The 21,504-nt window shown below is 45.3% G+C and overlaps 1 protein-coding gene across 7 annotated transcripts in view; it reads right to left on the bottom strand.

The window, feature by feature from the left end:
- Window positions 1–2,353: 2,353 nt before the first annotated feature.
- The window catches only part of CRACDL (CRACD like), a 131,121-nt gene continuing 111,970 nt past the window's right edge, over window positions 2,354–21,504 (bottom strand). For 5 of the 7 annotated variants that reach the window (XM_082746778.1, XM_082746783.1, XM_082746780.1 and 2 more), the window contains 3 exons: window positions 5,201–5,373; window positions 4,033–4,177; window positions 2,354–3,184 (listed from right to left, as the gene is read on the bottom strand). In XM_082746778.1, the coding sequence (XP_082602904.1) occupies window positions 3,042–3,184; window positions 4,033–4,177; window positions 5,201–5,373 (461 nt within the window). In that variant the 3' untranslated portion in view covers window positions 2,354–3,041. The remainder of the gene's footprint in view (window positions 3,185–4,032; window positions 4,178–5,200; window positions 5,374–21,504) is intronic. The other 2 variants (XM_082746781.1, XM_082746779.1) reach the window with 1 other exon arrangement.

Raw genomic sequence — 21,504 nt, 5'->3', positions numbered from 1 at the left:
TTTATAACTAGGTCGCCTCTTCAGCAAATCCTTTCCTATCCACCCACTCTCAAATAACCCTTTCTGCCACAACAAAGTCCCTCTGTTTTAGGCTCACTATTTCAGGTATTGCTGTTTTCCCCATGTTTCCTATCTATTTATTTAGTTCCTCTCCCCAACTAGAATGCATATTATCTATTTGTTCACCAGTGTGCCACCCTGGTCAAGTAACTGCACAGAACTGTCAACTGAATGAAAGAATGAATCACAGTTCGTGTAGGTACTCATGATGAAAAATTATGAAAGAACCCTCATATTTTCTCCAGTCCTTCTTGGAAACTGAAGGATAAGGGTGAACACCGTTACCCAGAGAAGCATCATGAGGTCCGTGCTTGTCTCTAAAACATATTGTGTCTTAGTCTGTTAGGGCTGCCATAAACTGGATAGTTTATAAACAACAAACATTTCTTTCTCACTGTTCTTGATGGAGGCTGGGAAGTCCAAGACCAAGTCGCAGGCAGATCCAGTGTCTGATGAGAGCCCTCTTCTTGGTTCACAGAGAGTTGTCTTATTGCTGTGTCCTCATATACTGGAAAGAGCAGGGAGATCTCTGGGAACTCTTTTATAAGGGCACACTAATCCCATTCATGAAGGATCCACCCTGAAGACTTGATCACCTCCCAAAAGGCCCCACCTCCTGATACCATCACACTGAGTGTTAGGATTTAACATGAGTTTTAGAGAGACACAAACATTCAGTCTACAGCCACATAAGAGCCCTTAAGGTCAAATTCAGGACTCCCTTGTCTATATTATGTTTTCGAGGACATAGATTCACCTCCATGCTAATGGTTTTTGAAAATGGAGTTGTCGCTGAAAGGTAGTGTTGAAAGGCTGGAGTCAGTTACTGGGTACTCACTCGTTGTGCAGTCTTGTGAGATCTTAACCTTAATGTGCCTCAGCTTCCTCATCTGCAAAGTGGAGATAAGTACTTACTCCCAAAGGATTGTGGAGCGAATTAAAAGTTATACTTATGATGCACTCAGAGCAGTGCCTGGCATACAGGAGGTGCTCAGTAACTGTTCGCTCTTTCTTGTCAGGAAAACCAAGCGTGGCAATTCCCTGCAGACTTGGACCATCTCTGCTGCCATTCTAGACTTCGTTCAGCAGCTCGAAATTTTGGCCACTGTCTCAGCTTCTCCTGTGATGCCAGAAGATCACAACTTTCACGCACAGGGCTGGCAGATACAGAGCTAACCTCCCGCCACCTCCTGCCCCTGCCTTGAATTCTCCCAGTGTCTTAAAAATCTATACCCTTCTAACTTACCAGGTGCCAAAGAGTATGAAACGAAGCCCTGAAACACACAGAGAATACCATTCTCTATTTGAATAAACTGAACCAAGAACTTTTGATCTTATGGTCAAATCTATTGCCTCAAAATTGTTCATCTGAAATATTCTGTTAATAAGGGAAATGGTGGTTTGGGATAGTAATGGCCAACACATTTTTTTCCTAGTTAAACTTATTTATGTCTAACCTGTTGGAGCAATTCTAGATGGACAGAGTTTTTGTTTAGAGCACATTTACCATGGCATTCAATATTGATGTTCTCTATGAGACTGAAATTAATAAATTAATCTGGTTAGGAAAAAAAAAGAGCTATCCAGGGACTTTTTCAATAAAGGAAGTCTTGATCAAGTTCTAGCTGATCAAGATCAAGTGTAGTTCTAACAGCTAGAAAAATAATTATTCAGGAGGATACAAAGTACAATAAAAATAGAACTCAGGGTATATAAAATCAAATTATAGTATCTATAAAGTCTTACTGATTTTGGTGGCTACGTGCTCCCAGCTGTACATATTCTTATGAAGATTAGCTTGTTCAAAGGAACAAATTGGAAATATTTTTAAAAATAGAGGTATTATATAACTGAGACACAATTCTGAGATCCTAAATATACACTCTTCCTCTGCTGGCTTCTCCACATTCTACATTCATGGGTCATCCGGGCTAAGACACTGATAACCTAGTTTTCAACAGAAATGTGCAGGTTAGATTAATTTGATACTCAAGAATTACAACTTTTTAGAAATTTTATATTTTTAAATGTTGTACCAAGTAGATGAAAACAAGAAAAAAAAATACCCCACATTATCTTCCAAAAATAACACTGAAATTTTATAGAAAAAAGAAGAATCTCAAAAAACCCCAGATCAATCCAACTGAGATTCTACAGTACACACACACTGAATTACACACACACACACACACACACACACACACACACACACACACAGAAATTCTATACACTGCATTTCACTTGTTGCTGGAGGACATTCTCCAAGAAAGAACATTTACGTGTATGACAGAGGCATGTTTGAAACCTTTTATTGAACAGGCAATACATTGTGCAATGGTTAAGGACACAGATGCCTTGTGGAAAAGTTTAAAAATTATTTTTGGAAACAGTCTGTGAATTGATGAACCCGGCTATGTTCCTTCCACTCCTTCGTAGAGTGACTATCTTCAGGAAGACGGTTTTATAGCTGCTCTTGGAAACGGCATCCCTGTTTTACCAAAAATGTCATGCCTAATAGTGAACATGAAAGGAGAAGATGGGATCCACAGGCAAGACAAGAACCAGACACACAGGTTGATCTCAGGTGGAAGCACAGACACACGTTCCCCTGGAAGACCTTCTCCTCTGACCTTGCAGGAGCTCCTGACGTAGGCATTCATGGTTCACTGCCACTCTCTTCCTGTCCGAGCCTTCTTTATCAAGGCGATCCTCAAAGCTTCACATTCATACCTTTGGGCACAGGACCTTGTTCCTGGCCCTTTTCAATGGTGTTCTTGTTTTAGGGCACCTCTGGCCCAGGATTGTGGCTGTGTGTCTGTCTTTGTTGGCCTGGTTCCTTCCTCTTCCCCAAGCTCACTCTCCCCTAACTTGATGATAAAATCACTCTTCAGTTTCACAGTTTGTTTGCCTTGATTTACTGGCAGTTTTTGACTCAATGACCCGTCAAGGAAGTGGACATTCTTTAGCAGCAGGCTGTCAGCCTATTTTATAATTTGGGGCATGTCACTCCAAGCTTGAGATTTCTTTCTGGCAAGTTCCATCCAGGATGGCTGATCTGCACTGGCATAACTGGCTCTCTTCAGCTGATGCAATTCCTTCTCCGTCATCACTGCAGACTGAGCTGCTGGAAAGAAGACAAAACAAACAGAAACATGAGAAATGAGTTTGGATTTCCACTTAAGCCTCTTGTGTTTCTTTAAAATATACATCAAGGTCTTAACTGTGGTCTCAAATGTAAAATCCATTAATGCACAAACATGTAAAGAAGATTTAGGCATAGAATAATTTATATAATAAAAAGTCTTAAGAACAGCAGGCTCAAAAACAGTTCCAGCAACACAGTGAGGTGAGAGAAACTTCCAGAATAAAACTGTAGGAACTCTGAAGATTGGTTTGCACCACAGTGTGTATATTCTTAACACTGCCAAACTGTATACTGACAAATGGCTAGGATGGTAAATTTTGTCATATGTGTCTTACCACAGGGAAAAATAAATTTAAAGATACAGATACATGCGACAATAGAGATGAATCTTGAAGACACTATGCTTGGTCAAAGAAGCCAGATACAAAAGAATACATATTTTATGATTCCACTTATGAGAAATGTCCCCAAAAGACAAGTCATATGGAGACCGAAAGTAGATTCGCAGTTGCCTAGCCTTGGGGTTGGGGATGGTGAATGACTGTAAATGGGCATAAGGTTTCTTTTTAGGGTGAGAGAAGTGTTCTAAAATTGGATTGTGATGGTTGTACATGTCAGTAAATATATTCTCACTGTCAATATATACTTGCTTAACTGTACATTTAAAACAGGTGAATTTTATGGCACCTAAATGACATGTCAGTAAAAGCTGTTTAAAAAATCAATGTGGCGAAGTGATTTGGAAAAAGAAAATAAAACAAACAAAAAGTGCAAGACCAATCCTGGAAAAGCATCTCAGTGTCTGGTACTGCTTGCAGGCTTCTTACCCAAGTTCTGATGGGACAACGAGATTCCTCTTTGCAGCCCCTCCTGGAGGCAGAGCTTTGTCCCCTGCCTCCGGTCCCCAGAGGGCTTGGCAGGAGCCACCAGGAAAGACTTGCTGCGGATGAAGTCGGCTGGCTTCATGGGCTCCTATTAAGACACAAGAGAGATGCATACTGTTTGGTCACCTGAGAATCCCACAGGGGGAAAACATAGCGAAAGGCAACTGACTATGGCATTTCTAGACAAAGATGAGTCGTGCCCCTGGTAGTCTCTTGGCAGAGTTGACTTGTGCCCTTGCTGAGAGGGGCCTTTAGAATGGCAGACTCAGATGGCATGTGGGGTCCTGTGTTCAGCCCACACAGACATCATGGCTTCTGCTCTATCCCAACTGGCCTCAGCCCCACATGTTGGATGGCAGGGATTCTATTTAAAAGTCAGAGTGAACTGTGTCAAAGTGAAATAGTTTTGAGATTTGTGATACCTGGTATGAAGGTGGATGCCCCAAACCAAGATGATGGGTTAATTGGCTTTATAAATTCCCTTCCCTGCAGGAAGGTTTTCAAGTTAGGTATGATGGAGGTTTTGTTCCAATGAAGGGAAGCAGGTCCTATCGCAGGTTCAGGCTCATTTTCTCACATGGCTGAAACACACTTATGGGTTTATCATGGTGGCTATTCAGGGGAATACAAAAGCTGTGGGTCTCATCCTGCTTCTAAGTGTAGTTGCTTGGGGTTGAGAACACTGTTTCCATCCCAAGTGCGAAGCAGAAACCCAGGTCCCAGCTCTCCAGCTCAAGGTGAGGAACAAGGAGCCCCAGCAGGCAGCCAGCAGAGCAATAAAAGCAGGGCTCGCCATCACCACACAACGAGCCAAGATGGAGCTGCTGACATGGTCTCCAAGCTTCTAACTGAGAAGTTCTTTTACCCTGTTCCATGTCTCCTGATGCTGAGCTGTGTTGCCTAGGAGGCAGGGAGAAGAGAGCTGTGTCCACTGCCTCAGCAATCCAGCCGCTTCTAACAGCGCAGCACACAGAGGGGGCAGACATCAGCAATCATCACAGGCAAGGGTCCCGGGGATGAACAAACAGAATGCGTGGGGGTGCCAGGCCCCAGCTCCAGCTGCCCTGTCCCTCCTGTACCTACAGAGACAGAAAGCATTTGCTCTAAGCACCTGGGCTCTCTCGGGTGCCTTGGCTTGCTTTCCTATTTCAGACTTCAAGGTGCGGGCCCCAGGCTTGTCTTCCTGGTTTGGGGGCTGGTCTGAGGTCCCTCGTCGCTTCTGCCGAGCGATGGTGATCCAGGGTGGTGCAGGCTGGCCCTCAGCTGCAGGAGGAGGACCCTTCTCTGTGGGTAAAGACACAAGGTTACGCAAAACATCCCAGCCCCTGTCGCATCTCACCTTTGGCTTCTCCCACACAGAGAACACTGCACAGAGGGGCTGCAGGCTGGGATAGGTGAGGCAGGAGGAAAGAGAACCCGGGAGCCTTTCTGGAGAGACTATTATTTTTCTTTAAGGGACTTGGTTTTCTCACTTAAAGATGCATCAAAGAGATGATGCTCCTCTAGTCTGAGCCACAAAATATTAAACGCAGCTGTTCCTACACGCACATTTTAAAGCCACCTTCCTCCCACGGAATACTTTCTGGAATGAGATAAAAGTAAGTACATAAATAGATAAGATTTCTTTAATATAAGCCTGTCATTTTGGGCTAGTACATACTACGTGATTCCTGATTTGCCTGGAAGTTTTGCAGACACACGGTTATTCTTTTTTTTTTTTTTTTTAACTGTAAACATAACCTTCCTTTTGCAGAGAGTCACACCACAAGAGCCACACTGGTTTTCCTTAATGTTCTGGAGAGGAGAGAAATGGTGCCTTTAAAACTTTCTTCAAGGAAACCTATGGATTAAATAGTGGCTTCTCACAGGTATATCAAAAGTACACTGAATCTGAAGGTTCGCCATGACCCTGCCTCTCGGAATGTTTGCCTGTCCCCACACAAAACAAAGACAGAAGTGCACCCCCACCGACAGTGTAAGAGGGGGAGATGCAGCAAGAGGTTGAGAAAAGAGCTACCCTATGACCCAGCAATTGCACTGCTGGGTATTTACCTCAAAGATACAGACATAGTGAAAAGAAGGGGCACGTGCACCCCAATGTTCATGGCAGCAATGCCCACAATAGCCTAACTGTGGAAGAAGCCGAGATGCCCTTCAACCGATGAAAGGATAAAGAAGACGTGGTCCATATACACAGGGGACTATTCCTCAGCCATCAGAAAGGATGAATACCTAACATTTGCATTGACATAGATGGGACTGGGGGGGATTACGCAAAGTGAAGTAAGCCCAGCAGAGAAAGACGATTATCATCTGGTTTCACTCATATGTGGGACATAAGCAATAGCACGGAGGACCACAGGGGAAGGGAGGGAAATCCAAAGGGGGAGAAATCAGAGAGGGAGATGAACCAGGAGAGGCTCTGGACCCCCTAGAAACAATCTGGGAGTTTTGGAGGGGAGGGGGTAGCTGGGTGATGGGTATTGAGGAGAGCACGCGCTGTCATGAGCACTGGGAGTTATATGTCACTAATGAATCATTGAACAGTACATCAAAAACTAATGATATATTATACAGTGGCTAACTGAACAAAAGGAAGGAAGGGAAGGAAGAAAGGAAGGTGAAAGAAAGTAAGAAAAGAAAAAAAAAACTAAAAAAGAAAAGGAAAGGAAAGAAAAGGCATCCCCCTATGCCTGGCCCTAGCCCTTTACACTTCCCCTTCAACATCTTGGTTGGCAAGGGGAAGGCAGGATCCATGTCACAGCAACGCATGCAGGGGTCTGGGATGAGTTTGTGGTGTTGTTCTTGGTGGCCTGACATTTGCCGCCCCTTGCTCTGCTGTGATAGGATATGACTCTATTTGTTCTTGTTCCTGCCTCCAGTTCAGCCTGCAGTCTCTTTCTTTCTGTCCACACAGGGGCCTCAGGCCAGGATGGGTGAAGCAGGAGGAAAGAGAACCCAGGAGCCTTTCTGGCAAGACTTCTACTTTTCTTTAGGGGACTTGGTTTCTCATTTAATGATGCATCAGAGAGATGATGCTCTTCTAGTCTGAGCCACAAAATATTAAATGCAGCTGCCCCAAAGAGGGGACAGCAGCCACAGCTTGGCAAGCTTCAGTTTCATGTCAGAGTTGGGAAGGGCCTCTGGCTTCACACACTGACCTCTCCCTGGCCTGGACAGCTGGGAATGGTTCCCACTCTCCTGGCTGCTCCCTGGGGCCTCCACCCCCCTGGACTGGTCCCCAGGGAATCCTGCTCCATCTCTTCCATTCGCCCCCTGACCCTTCCTGCCTCTTCAGGCTCTCCCTGGCTCTCCTCTCTTCCTTGATGCTTTGCAAAGTGTCTGGCTCTCCCATGGCTCAAAGAAAGGAACTGTCTCCACTGAGCCTCACCATCCTCTGTTCTTCTCCACCCTCCAGTGGCCTCGGCCTGTGTCTCTTTAGCTAACTCCTGATGGGGCCACACAACAAATGCTGTTCTCTTCATCTACCTGACTGCTAAACCATAAATCCTGAGGTCTCCCCATTCTCCATCTGCTCTATCCCTCGCAGCACTGATGAAGCTGCATAACCTTGCTTTGGAGGCCTGCCCTCCATGGGCATGCCCTCTCCAGGTCCTTGTCCAGGACTCTTGCTCCCAAACCTGGGAATTCCTCCTTCTTCCTGACCCTTAACTTTCATCTCTTCTTCCCCCAAATGTTCTCTGTTCCATGCTTGATTTCAACACTCGGATCTTCTCAGACTACTTCTAAGTGTATAATCCTTTCTGTTAGCCAGAGCCCAACATTTCTGCTCTCTTGCTCCTCCTGCCTACCCCCCTGCTCCTTCCATCCTTCCTGCCATCCCTCCTTCCAGGGTTAATGTGTTAAGGACTGTGTTAAATGCTAAGGTGGAAAAATAAACCACCAACTGTCTGTTCTGTCAAAATCTCAGTCTATTGGGGGAGACTAAATACAAATAAGCAGCTGTGGTGGAAACTGGAAGATGCTAGAGTTTACTAAGTGCTGGGTGAGGAAGGGCCTGACACTGGTACGTGGCAGGTGAAGTGGTGTCTGGGTTGGGACCTGGAGAAGGAACCTTCCAGGCTGAGAAGAGGGGTAAGGAAAGGTCTCCCAGGTGAGGGGGGCAGAAGGCAGAGTTGTGGGCAGGCTGGCCGTGAGGGGCTGAATGATCAGGTACGAGGCAACTGAGAAGGGTCTTCTTGGTCTTTCTCCTGTCCATCATGGGGAGCCATGGGGTTTGAGCCAAGGGGACACCCTGGAGGCTGTGTGGAGAAGGAGTCTGACTGGAAAGGGATGGGAGGCTAGAAGGAGAGGAGGGAAGCTGTGGCCACAGTCTAGGAGGTGATGAGGGACTGGACACCCTGTTCCAGAATCATCCTTGTTTGCCTATGAAGTGTCTGTCCAGATGCTGCCTCCTCCATGAAGCCTTCTCTGTGCAGCCTAGCTGAACATGCTCTCCTTTTCTGAATCCTTCTGTGACTCTCAAGAGATTTTCCTCACAGCTTGGTGCTAAATATGTCTGCTCGTTCACCGTCTACCTCACCGATCTATGCTTTTGGTCATTAGAACTTCTTATTTACTCAACAGACACACCCCAGAGACTATGCACCCTGCAGTGTTCTAATATCAGCTCATTTATTTATTATTAGAACTCTTGTCCAGAGAACCCAATGCACACACAAGGCGGTTCCATATTTTACAGAAAGTCTGCATTTCTCATCCCTTAATCTCAATCTCTCATTCCAGGGAGTCCTCATGGTCTTTCTGGACTTAAATTTTTTTCTTAAACAGGTTTCTTTCCACTTCTCCTTTGATTTCTTCCTCACACTCAGTGACAGTCGTGCTTTGCTCCCTCCTGGCCCAAGAGAGATGTCTGATGGTACCATTCTCCCCGAGACTTTGCCACAACACAGGCCTACCGGAGAGAGGGCTTTCACTATGGGTTCAAAGTCATTACCTCAGCCACCAAAATATTCTGAATAGTTCTGTCAAGACAAAGTGTGCACAGAGAGAAAATTCCCATCCTAAGTTTTAAAGTGGAGGCTGAGCAGCATCTCTGAGTGCTCTGGGTGGCTCCCCAGACCCTCGGAGCTGTGTTGCGCCATGGACATACATATCACTCTCATCACAAGGGCACAAGACAGGCCTGATGAAATCCTAAACACTATCTGAGCCAAAATAAGTATTTAAAAAATCACTGGCAAAGGTTTCGTAGAACAGGGGCTCTGTGGCACTCCTACGGACCGTGCTGATGGGAGGTCTACGGCAAGGCAGGGGATTCCAAGGGCAGACTGAGGCTGGGGGTCCTCGGGGACCAGGGGCATATCCTGTTCTTCTGTCCAGTGTGCTTACGGAAACAGCAGTCCTGTAAACAATGCAACCAGGTCAGGCTAGGCAAGAGGTGGTTTTTCCTTCCTCACACTGAGAGAATGCTAGCAGATTTCATCCCAAGCAGGGAAGGGGCACGGGCCTCTGTTCTGCCTGTCAGCGGGCAGCCACGTTTCTGGGTGTCCTCTGTGTGTAAGCGTGGACACATGCCTCCAGCGTTCACGGGCAGACACATGGGAGTGAGTGAGTACTGCACCTGTCCTGGACCAATGTGGGATCAAGTGACCTACAACGGCAGCCTCCCCAAACCCGGGCCTGGCATAAGGCCAAGATCTTTCACCAATCACTTCTCTTTTGGAAGTAAATGGCCTTTCCTTGTATCCTGTACTCTGTCCTTGCCCACTTTGCTCCTTGTCAGGAATGCAAGCAGGCCACACGGACCCTGACAGCCTCTACCTTTCACAGGACGGTCCAGGGGCAGCCTCCTGGGTGGAGGGCACAGGGAGGAGGGGTGGGCGAGATTCCAGACCCCGGGGTAGGAGGGAGAAAAGCCACGAAGCATCCTGCCATTGTACCAGGGTTTAAAGAGGCCTGCAATTCCACCCGGAGGTTCATGTAACCCACATAAGTACCTGTCCCAGGTCAGCCCAGGCAGAGCATCTGGAAGAGACTCTGTTCTGATCTGTGGTGGAAGGCCCAGGTGGTCTGCACACCCTTCCCTGCACTTGGCGCCACAGTAGGGGCAAGGGTTGAGGGAGGGTGCATGTGCCATACTCCACAAGGAATGGGAGGAGAAGGGCATCGAAGACACAGGTAGTGTTCAGGATAACACAAGTTTCAGATGCCAAAAAACTTCCTAGGTGATAGCTCTACAGCATGAATACTGTAGGGTCAAGGTTCAACCATAAAATAGCTTCTGAGATTAAGCATGTTCAAAATGTCATTAATCCCAGGATAATATAGATGTGGCAGTAGATTAACTAAAAGGAGATGAAAACACTCCTCTGTTTACTTCTTTCTGCCTCAACACAGACAACCTTAATCTTCTGGGGATTTGGCTAAAGGGCTCTGACATCTCAATTTCTCCTCCTTAAGTGACAAAAGGTTTTGTAAGCTGTCAGTTATGTCTGGGTTTACCATGGACAGCCCAGGAACGGCTCTCACACACAGGGAACTATCAGTTCATGTCTGTATCTGTGTGATCTCCCTTACTGAGAGCCCAAAGGAGAGGGACTCCCCCAAACACATCTCCCCTGGAAAGAAAGATTGCAAACTTGACCTGTTGCACAGCATATGTAGGGTAAAATTTCCGGAAGACAGAATGGTCTCGATGCAGGAAGTTGTGACAGCCACAGAGCTTGCCTTAAATAACTTAATTTCATAGGAGGGCAACTTTTGGTAGGGGAAACCAATTTTTTTGTTGTTATTATTTTGAGGATATGTTCTGTCAAAGAGGGAGGCTATGAGTTTATACATAAGCTTTTCTCCAGATTCCTTTTTCTTGATATGCTCTCCCACCTCAAGAGTTTAGTCTGAAAAGTATATTTATTGTTCTAGCATTCATTTCCAAGCGTTCTTGTTCTTGGGGTTGGTTCAGTAGGCTGTGGTAATGAGGACTGCTTCCTCCCTGGGGCCAGGAAACAGCAGCTACTGATGTGGCCCTAGGGCCTCCATGTCTAGGAATAAGGCCTCGGGCTAGCAAGGTGCTTTGGGGCAAATTCCAGAACCTCTCTGTGACTCAATTTTAGTGTAAAATGAGGAAAGGAGCAGCGTGTGCCCCTCTTAGAGGGACTGAAGATTGCACGAGCTCATCTACCATCCCTGCCTCCTATGTGATGGGATGATCCACAGGAAGCACTCAGCACAGCGTCTCGCTCTGTGTGAGCCAGAGAGGGTGAGCTGCCCTGCGGCGGGTGCTGTTGTTACTCTGTTGTTATTGCTGCTTGAGGAGAGAGGCAGCCTTTGGTCAAATTCCAGCCAGGACAGGATGGCGGCCAGGAAGCCTTTTGCCAGTGTCCTCTCCTGTGATAAAACAAAACAAAAGAAAACCCAAAGCAAGCACTGGGTTGTCCTTCAGCCTTTTGCCTGGGCAGGGGGCCAGGCTGACTCTTGGTTCCCAAGGACACGGTCCGTGACGGTTCAAACAGACGTTAACCTGATGCTGTGTGTGTCCTTGTCTCCTCAAATGTCTTCCTTGTTTATAAAAGTACACACGCACACCGTACAAATTCAGAAAGCAGATAAAAGTGTAAAGAAGGAGAAGAAAGTTTCCCATAAATCAATAACCCAGGAGAGTTGTGCTAAATAACACTTTGGCACGCTCCTTCGAATCCTTTTCCGTTATGCTGTCATCTTAAAAATACGTATCAACGGCTCATTCCCAGCTTTTCAAAACACTCTTTGCAGAAGGAAAGGCCCGAGTTTAGGCTCTAAGATTTCTGTTCTAAAGTGCATGCATCGTTAACATCTGTCACAGCCAGAAGCAGCCAGAATCGTGCCGTGGTGCTGCAGTAACAGCAAACACTCTCTGGCTCAGTCTCCCCTCCAGGTCCTCTGCCACCACTCTGGTTTACATGGGGGCGATGACGGGGACTGCTGGAGTCGGGGTGGCATCCTGGACTCTGGAGACATGTGGGGCCTCATCTATGCTGAGGATTTATGCCAGGCTTCCTACATGAAAGGTGAGGGTTTTTTTGTTTTTTTTTTTAAAGCATTTATTGATTGACTGTCGGTCTCAGCTTATACAGACAGTGCCTGATCAATACATGCTGGCTAAGTCTGCAGTCGCTCCTAACCAGTTCTGCCCGTGAGCCAGGCTGGGCTATCTTATAGTAGAACTTGGGCTTGTAATTCTCATGTCAGCATCTGTCTCAACACAGCGCTGAGTATTCGGGAAGTAAGGGCTTTTCACGGAATGATGTGTGATAGGGCTGTGCTCTAGTTCTACCTCCAAATTAAACGAATTGCCATTCCTTCCTTTTCTCATTCAACCAATACAGTTGGTCCTCACTACTTGTGGATTCTGTGTTTGTGAATTCGCCTACTCGTTAAAATGTATTTGTAATGCCCAGATGGGTTCTTGTGACCCTTCATGGTCATCTGCAGACATGTGCAGAGCGGTGAAAAATTTGAATATCTGGGCGAGCATGGTCCCAGCTGACGTCAAACAAGGGGACTCTGTTTCTTTCCTGTTTCTCCTTTCATACTATAAACAAATATCCTTTTCGCGGTAAACTTAGTGCCGCATTTTTTGCATTTTTGTGGTTTTGGTTTTTTTTTTTTTTTTTTGTAATTTTGCTGTCTAAAATACCCCCCACATCTACTGCTAATGTGTTAAGAAGACTGTGAGCAGCCTCACGAAGAAAATACGTTCGTCAGATGAAGTTCATCTCATCAGGCTGAGCTTTCGGTTTTGCTGGCTGTGAGTTAGATGGTAATTAATGAATAATACATATAGTATGGTGTCTTTAAACAGAGACACACATAAAACTAGGTTATGTGCTGATCAGTTGGCAAAATGTAATCAGAGGCTCACTACTCTGATTTCTACTCTGTTTCTTCTAGGAGCAGTGGTTTGGTATTCACTAATTCAGTATTCACAGCAACTTTATGGAGCGTAACTACTCTAAATAATGAGAATCAGCTGTACCTGATTAATGCCCACGAGGCACCAGGCCATGGCAGGTGCTGAGTCTATAGACAGGAAGGCTGTTTCTAAGCTAACACTTCTCTCCAGGGCCCCGCGCACAGGCTTTTCTGAAAGAGTAATCAGCAATAGAGGGACCCTTCAACAGCTAACATGTGGTCCGTGGTCTGTGGTCCATGGTCCAGGAATGAGTTCCAGAGTCTGGGGCAGGGAGTATGAGGGGCCTCTGGGGCACTGGTCTCATTCTGTTTCTTGTCTGGGGTTTTGGGTGTGTGAAAATTCATTGAGCTGCACACATACCTGTGCCTTTCTTTGCACGTGTATCATTCTTAGAAAAAGCAAACAAAACAACCCACAAAAACTATCTAATATCATCAGGACTCACTTGGTGCTTGGATAGCAAGGAGGAAGGGTCCAGCTGCCTGTCCAAATACAGAAACAAGGCAAGGTTGCACCATGGAGCTGTTTCTACACTGCAATTAGGCAAGGCTACTGCCAGAGGAGGCCAGCATTCTCCCCCTCCCTCATCAGCAGAACCTTTCCATCCTCTTCATATCCCATCAGCCCTCAAAAGCACCAGGAGGTCCTTGGACCAGTTGCCTTTCCTACTGCTGTCCCTCCTCACCCAGCCCACCTCCTTCTTAGCTCCAGCCTCTGAAGGTTTACCCTGAATCCCCCTTCCTCCATTTCCTCTCCAAAATAAGACTCCACAGCTCAGCAAGACAGAGAACAGATCTCTCTAAACACAGCTCACAGCCTGATGGCAAAAGGGAGCTCTCAAGAAGATAGCAACTGTGTCTGGAAACCTCCTTCCCGGCCACCAGGGCCAAACTGCCCTCCCGGCTTTTCCCTCCTCTCAGTCAGGAGGCACTGCGGGGATCTCTTCCCCACCCCAGCTCCTGAGACCCACCTTCAGAACTACAGATTTTCTTTCTCACAATCTTCACAATCTCTTTCCCACATGACAGGAAAAAAAAAAAAATGCCACTGCTTTTTTAAATGGTCCTGGTAGCTTCTTTATATCATAAGCTGTGAGAGCCTATGAGGGCCAGGACTGCCCCCCCTTTTCCTGGTATCACAGTCAGTCTCCACAGAGCATGTCACGCTTGCTCACTGAAGTGGGGCACACTCGGTCAAACAATACTGCTAACTCTCAGGGTGTCACGGTTTTACAAGTGATTAGGCCTAGGGAAAGGGCCAGTGGAGTCAGAAGGCTTCCCGGGTCACCTAGGTGGGCTCAGTGGGGTAAGCCTCTGCCTTCAGTTCAAGTCATGATCTCAGGATCCTGGGATGGAGCCCTGCATTAGGCTCTCTGCTCAGCGGGGAGCCTGCTTCCCCCTCTCTTTACCTGCCTCTCTGCCTACTTGTGATCTGTCAAATAAATAAATAAAATCTTTTAAAAAAAAAAAAAAAAGGCTTCCCAATGCCAGCATTCATGAGGGTCTGATAATACAGCATATTCCCCAGTGGGGAGTGGTCAGTCCTTGCCCAAGGGCAGGGGTGTTCACAGGCCTCCACAGTGGCAATTTATGTGAGTCTTTCCCCCAGTGGGGGCCTGGGGTCTGCTTTGCTTTTCTTCTTCTTGTTGCTATGGCACTAGTTACAACTGCTTTAGGGCTCTATTGCTCCCAGGTAAAAAAATATGTGAAAAAAACATTTAGAAACAAAAACCAATGTGTGAATCATATCTGGATTTGGATGTGTGAGGTTGGGAACCTGGTCATGTGCAGGCATATTTATTGGGGGCACCCGAGGCATCAGATGCTTTGCCAAGCCCTTTGCTTAATTTCCGGTACAGATACCCAGTGTGCAAGGGCAAGATTGGCAGACATTCCCAAGCTGTCCAGCCCGATCCCCTCATCTCAAAGTGGAGACCCCAGAAGCCAGAGACAAAGCTCAAGGACAAAGAGTTGGGATGTACAAGCTTGGACTCAAAGTTCATTTGCTCACCTGTTGCTGTGCAATTAAAACAGCCTCTGAGCAGAAGGCAGTGGCCAAAGTCCATCTCTGGCCATGGAGACACTTGCTGTCTGTTACCTGCCAGGTAATATAACTGAGACCTTATAAGGATATGGGGATAGAAAGGCACTGCTGATCTGAAAATAATTTTGAGCTACAGCAGATGAAGGGGAAGAAGGAGTGAAACTCTATTACATGGCACTCCCTTATAATTCAGCATGTCCACAAACAACCCACCCTGGATTCCTTGTGGCTCTCCAGGGACAGCTGGAATTCTCTAAGATCTGTCTCAAGTGGCCACTGGAGAACAAGTGATTAGTTTTAGGGATGGCCCTTGTCCACAGAGCTTAGATTTTCCTTCTTCTGTTACCCCTTGGCCCTCCCTTACTCGCCCTGGACAGGTAGGGAAATCTCTCCCCATCCAAGAAATGTTCACGGCTAGGGTTTATTCAGTCTTGATTTTCAGAGCAATATCATATTCCTAATGACCCTCGCAAGCCTCCTTGTTATGTAAGAATCTTTTCAAGCCCCATTTCAGAGACAGGAGCACAGAATCTCATGGACTTGTCCAAGATCATATATGTCTGATATGTAACAAAGCTGGGGCGTGAACACAGGCTTTGTCTTTACTCTTCATTCACTATATCTCAGATCATCTCCTGTTAAGGATTATAACCCCCCCCTTTCCTATACACCATTCTCTCCCCATGATAACTTATTCACTGAGTGGCAAACAATAGTTACTCAGCTTTGGCACTATTGAGACTCGGGGCTGGATGATTCTCAGGTATTGGGGGCTGTCCAGTGCACTGCGATATGTTCAACCCCTCACACTAGATGCTGGTAGTGTCTCCCTCCTGCCACAACTGTGACAATCAAGTAGTCTCCAGACACTGCCAAATGTCTGCTGGAGGACAATGTTGCCCCCATTTGAGAACCACCACAGTATGGCATAACAGTGAAGATCGCAGCTGCAGGGGAGGTTGACATGGCACCAAACTCCCCTCCCCAGGTCACCTGCTATGTTCCTTTGGGCAAGTTCTTTTGCTACGTTCCGGCTTTCCCATTTATAAAATAGGATTGTTGTTGGAAATTAAAATGGAAAGCACATAATGATTTTTGGCACTTAGTGACTGCTTAATACACATTAACAATTACTGTCATTCTTTACCTGTATACTGAGTCTAAGCGGTAGGTAAATCTAGGGTAGACCCTGACTTTGGGAAGCTGATGTAGTGTGGGAGACGGACACACCGAGAAACAGGTGAAAGTATTATGGGAAGAGCACAACCCTTACAGACTGCTACTTGCCCCCAATCAGGGCCATCTAATGGAACTTTCTGCAGTGGTAGAAATGATCCCTGTGCTGCTGGCTTGTCACAAGATACGGGGCTGCTGAGTCCTTGAGATGCGGCCAGTGTGACTGAGGAACTGATTTTTCAAATTTAATTGCAATTCATTTAAGTTTACATTTAAACAGCCACACGTGGGGTGCCTGGCTGGCTCAAGTTGGTGAAGCATGCAACTGATCTTGGGTCCTGAATTCGAGCCCCACGTTGAGTTTATTAAAACAAAAACAAAAACAAAACAAAAAACAGCCTCATGAAGCTAACAGTTCCATGTTGGATAACACAGATTTGGATCCTTGCTACTCAAATGTTGGTCTGTAGACCAGCAGTACTATCCTCATCAGAATCAGAATCTTCATTTAAAGGAGATTCACAAACATTTGTAAGTTTGAGAAGCGCTGCCGTTAGAATAGGTGTTCTCACCCCTGGCCTCACATCAGGATCACCTATAGGGCCTTTATCACTCCATTGTCTGGGCTCCCCCTGCACCCATCAACCTGAACCCGTGGAGGTGATGACCCCAATTTGCGGCAAGAACTGGGAACCAATAATTTCAATGCTGCTCCAAGTGTCTGGCCTGAGGGAGGCTTGGAGAGCCCACGATGTCTTCTGGATGACACAGAGGGCCTGACTGACCAGGTGGTCCAATTGTGGAATTGGGCTGATGTCCCTGTTCCAGGCGAATCCTGCCAGAAATCAGCCAGTGCCCCCTGCCTTGTATCTGGACATCCACTCCAAGGGCATCCCCGCTGGAGTTTCTGCAGTCCTGGACTGGCCTCACCCCTCTGGCTTTTGGCACCTTCTGCCCGGGACACTTGCCCCCTCCTGTCATGAAGATGCTGCCTTCTCTCTTCAAGCCCACTTGTCTCCCACTGTACTGAGCCCTGGGCTAAGCACACAGAGGGCTTCAGTTCCCACATGATGTTCATGGCTGCCCTGGAGAAAAGTGCTTCATGCACTCAAAAGTGGGACTTTAGTGCGGCAGACGGACAGTGGGGGGCACTGCCCCTCCACACCCTAGGGGTTGGGCTGCCAGGTTTTAGAGCAAAGGTTTTAGAGCACGGCATAACCCTGATGTCCTATAGTCTATCATACTGCCCCCAGATGGTTACCAGAACATTCTCAGTATCTTCCTGGTATCCACATTAGGATGGCCAGGACCTGCTGACCAAAGAAGATATTTTCATCCACTGGATTGAAAAAAAAAAAAAAGATAGACTGACAATACCTCATGCTGATAACAGCAGGGAGAAACAGTCTCTATTGTGCTATATTCTGCACACACCTACTCTTTGGGGTCTTGTATTCCCATGTTGGCGCCTTCATTGGTTTAAACCGGACAGAGAGAATCCCCTTCCACAACTGTTCTATGCAGCTCAGATGAGGATATTTTGGTACACCCTTAGGAAAACATGACTGTGCTGCTGGAAACTGCAGCAAATTTTGTAGTTACAATGCTTTTGCTGTCCCATGTATTACTATTAGTAATAACTTCATTTTACAAAGGAGGAAATGAAGACTCAGAGGTTAAGAAAGTCACTTGCTCAGAATTCCACAGCCCCCAAAGGGGGACCTTGGAGTAAAACCTCCATATCCACACTCTTCAATCTTACCACCCAACCCCGTGCCTTGCCCTTGCTGTCCTGCAAACCATGGCACTGTACACCACTGTAGGCCAGGAGACCCTCGGCATGGATACTCCACAGAGAAAAACAAAACCGTGGATATGCTCAGGGGGGCTAAAGATCAAGTTCAAGAATGCGGAGTGTGCCGGGGGCAAGCAGGGGTGTGTGCAGAGTGGGGAGGGGAGCTGGTGGCAGGGGTGGGGCTGGAGATGTCAGAGGAAGTGAAGGAGTTAGCAGGCAGACTTAGGAAGGCAGAAATGTTGACCTTGGCCAGAATCTACAAAGCCTTAAATGCCTTCCCCAGGCATCTAACTTTTATTCCCATATATAGTGGGAAGGCACCGAGAGGGTTAAAGAGGAAAGCTCCATGGTTAGACCGACATCGGGAAAGAGAGAGTTGTAGGTAGGTGCTGTGGTGGGTTAAGAACCAGGAGGGCTGACTCAGGGGCAGGATAAAGGCACTCCATGTTAGCATGGCCAGGACCTGCTGACCAAAGAGGACATTTTCATCCATCGGATTGAAAAAAAAAAAAAAAAGTGACAGATAGACTGAAAACACCTCATGCTGATGAGAGGGGGGAGAAAGTCTCTATTCTGTGCCAAGAGGTGTAAACTGGTACCACCTTAATGGGGGGGGGGGCAATCTGAAGCTGTCTGTTAAAACTGTGTATGCCCTTGAGTCAGAAAGCCCCCTTTTAAGAATCTGTCCTAGAGAAGCAAAAGTGTGACTCCATTGAGATAAAAAAGATAAGAATGTTTATTGCAGCAAAAGGAAAAAAAAACCCCACAAAACTCAATGCGCTCAGAATGCCCTTCAGTTCGGAATGGTTAAATAAAATACAGTATGTGTACTCCGTAGCCCTTAAAGGGAATGAGATTAAGTGACTCATTCTGATCAGAAAAGAGACCCATGTCTTATGGTGGAGTAAAAATACAAATTGTGAGCCAACACGTACAGCATTTTTGTGATTAAAAAAAAAGTTTCGTGTGCCTCTTTATGTATGTTGATAATGATGTAGCACTGACTGCAACAGGCACGAGAAGGAGCTGGTGGTGGTTCTTTCTTTGGGTGGGATTTCTGAGGTTCAGAGAGGGGTGAAGAGGTGATGGTCACTTTTTTATGCCATTTAAAAGATTATTTTAAAATTTACATAGAGTAAAACTCATGTTTTTTTGTTAAAGAGTTCTAGGAGTTTTAACACACTTAGATTCTTGTATAAAGTCACAAATAGTTTGCAGAACAATGTCAACACCCCAGAGAGTTCTCTAATACTAACTCCTTTGTAGGGAGTTAGTAACCCCTGACATCTACTTGTCTGTTCTATCTCTATAGTTTTGCCTCATCCAGATGTCATACAAATGGACTAATACAATTTGTAATCTTTCAAGACGGGTTCCTTTCACTTAGCATATGCATTTAAGATGTTATCCTGTGTACTGACAGTTCATTCTTTTTTTATTGCTGAGTAATATTCCATTGTTTGGTTGACTGAAGGATATGTGGGGTGCATCCAGTTTTTGGTAAATATGAATAATGCTACTATAAACATTCATGTGGCAGGCTTTTGTGTGCACCTAAGTTTTCATTTATCTGGGATACTTATATGTGGAATTGCTAGGTCACAAGGTAACTGTATTTTTAATTTTGTAAGCAGCTGCCAAACTGTTTTCCAAAGTGACCGCACCATTTTGCATTTCCACAGGCAGTGTATGAGAGCTCCAATTGCTCTGCATTCTCTCCAGCATCTGGTCATTCTAGCTTTTGTATTTCAGCCATTCTAATATGTAAGGATATCTCATTATAGTCTTAACTGTTGCTCCTCTAATGGCTAATGATTTTGAACATCTTTTCATGTGATAATTTGCTGTTGGTATATTTCCATTGGTGAAATATCTGCTCCCAATTCTTCCCATTTTTGAATTGTATTTTTTGGCTTTGTACTGTTGACTTTTGGGAATGCTTTGTATATTTTAGATACTAGTCCTTTACTGGATATGTGGTTTGCAGATATTTTCCCACATTTTGTAGTTTTTCTTTTCATCCTCTTAATGGGGTCTTTGGCAGAGCGAAAGTTTTTGGTTCTGGTAAAGTCCGATTTATCCATTTTTCCTCTTATGGATCATTTTTTGCTATCAAGTCTAAGAACTCTTTGCCTGGTCCTATGTTCCAAAGATTTTCTCCTAAAGTTCCTGAAAATTTTATAGTCTCACTTTATATTTAACTCATTGACCCCCTTTTGAGTTAATCATGGTACATGATGTGAGACTTAAGTCAAGGTTCCTATTTTTGCTTATGGATGTTCATATGTTCCAGAACCATTTGTTGAGAAGATGAAATAAACCTATGCAAATACAGCTTTTTTAAAACAAAGGCAAAAATAATTTGCCTGAGTTTTTTGGATCTGCAAATTCATGTTTTTCAAAAATTTAGGAAGTTTCCAGTCACTGTTCCTTCAGATATTTTTTTCTGCTCAAATCTTTTTTCTCCTCCTGAACTCCTGTGATATGAATGTTAGATGTTTTAATACTGTTCCAAAGTCTCTGAGGCTTTTTTTCTTTTCTTTTCATACTCAAGCTAGGTATTTCCTATTTATTTGTTTTAAAGTTCATGGGCTCATCTGTGATCCCTATTCTACTGGCTTCTTCTAATGACTCTTTTATTTTTGTTCCTATGTTTTCCTTTTCTAAAAGATGCTTGTTTTTTTTTTTTTAATAGCTTCTACTTCTTTGCAGAGAATTTCTCTCTTTCCATTCATTTCAAGAGTGCTCACTCTTACTTCATAGAACATGGTATACTTCGTGCTTTCAAGTCTTTGTCTAACTTTAATTCCAGTTTATAATGCTAAAACAGAACACAGCAAAGCTTTGAGCCTAAAAACAGATGGTTAATAATAAATTTCATATGGTGGCTCTTACTAATATTCACAGAGCGCTTTATATTCAAGCATAAGAGAGCACAAAACAAGCAGTTTTTTTTAAAACCACAAAATCATGAGTTTTTTTAAAAATGAAAACCATTGTTAAAAATAAAAACAAATAAAAAATAACGTGTCTAATAATGCTAACGTCTGGATCACTTCAAGGTTGGCATTTGCTGATCACTTTTTTCTATGTTCTCCTGATTTCTTTTGAATTTTGAATACCTCTGGTTTGTATCCTAGATATTTTGAGTGAGACCCATATATTTATGTTGAGATCCAGTCCTGTTAAAATTCTCAAAGGTTTTGCTCTGCTGATTCTTGTGGGTCTCATGCAGGTGCAACACGGAGATGAGTCCTGGGCTTCATACACATAGGTGAAGGACCCTTTCTCAGGTGTCTCCTTTCTGAGATTTCCACCCCCAAAGTTCTCTGGCTGGAAACCAGGGTTTAGCCTTTATACTGTGGTGTGCTCTCATGACTGGGATCCCTGAGGGCAGAGTAGTGAGAGAAAGAAGCCTTTGGGGCCACCACCAGCACATCTATCACTGTTGCCACTGCTGTGGAGGGGCTGTAGCTTCATGACTGGA

Source organism: Mustela nivalis (genome assembly GCF_964662115.1).
Source record: "Mustela nivalis genome assembly, chromosome: 8".
NCBI classification, from domain to species: Eukaryota; Metazoa; Chordata; class Mammalia; order Carnivora; family Mustelidae; genus Mustela; species Mustela nivalis.
The sequence above is the reverse complement of the archived record's forward strand: the minus strand, read 5'-3'. Positions and strand labels throughout refer to the sequence as shown.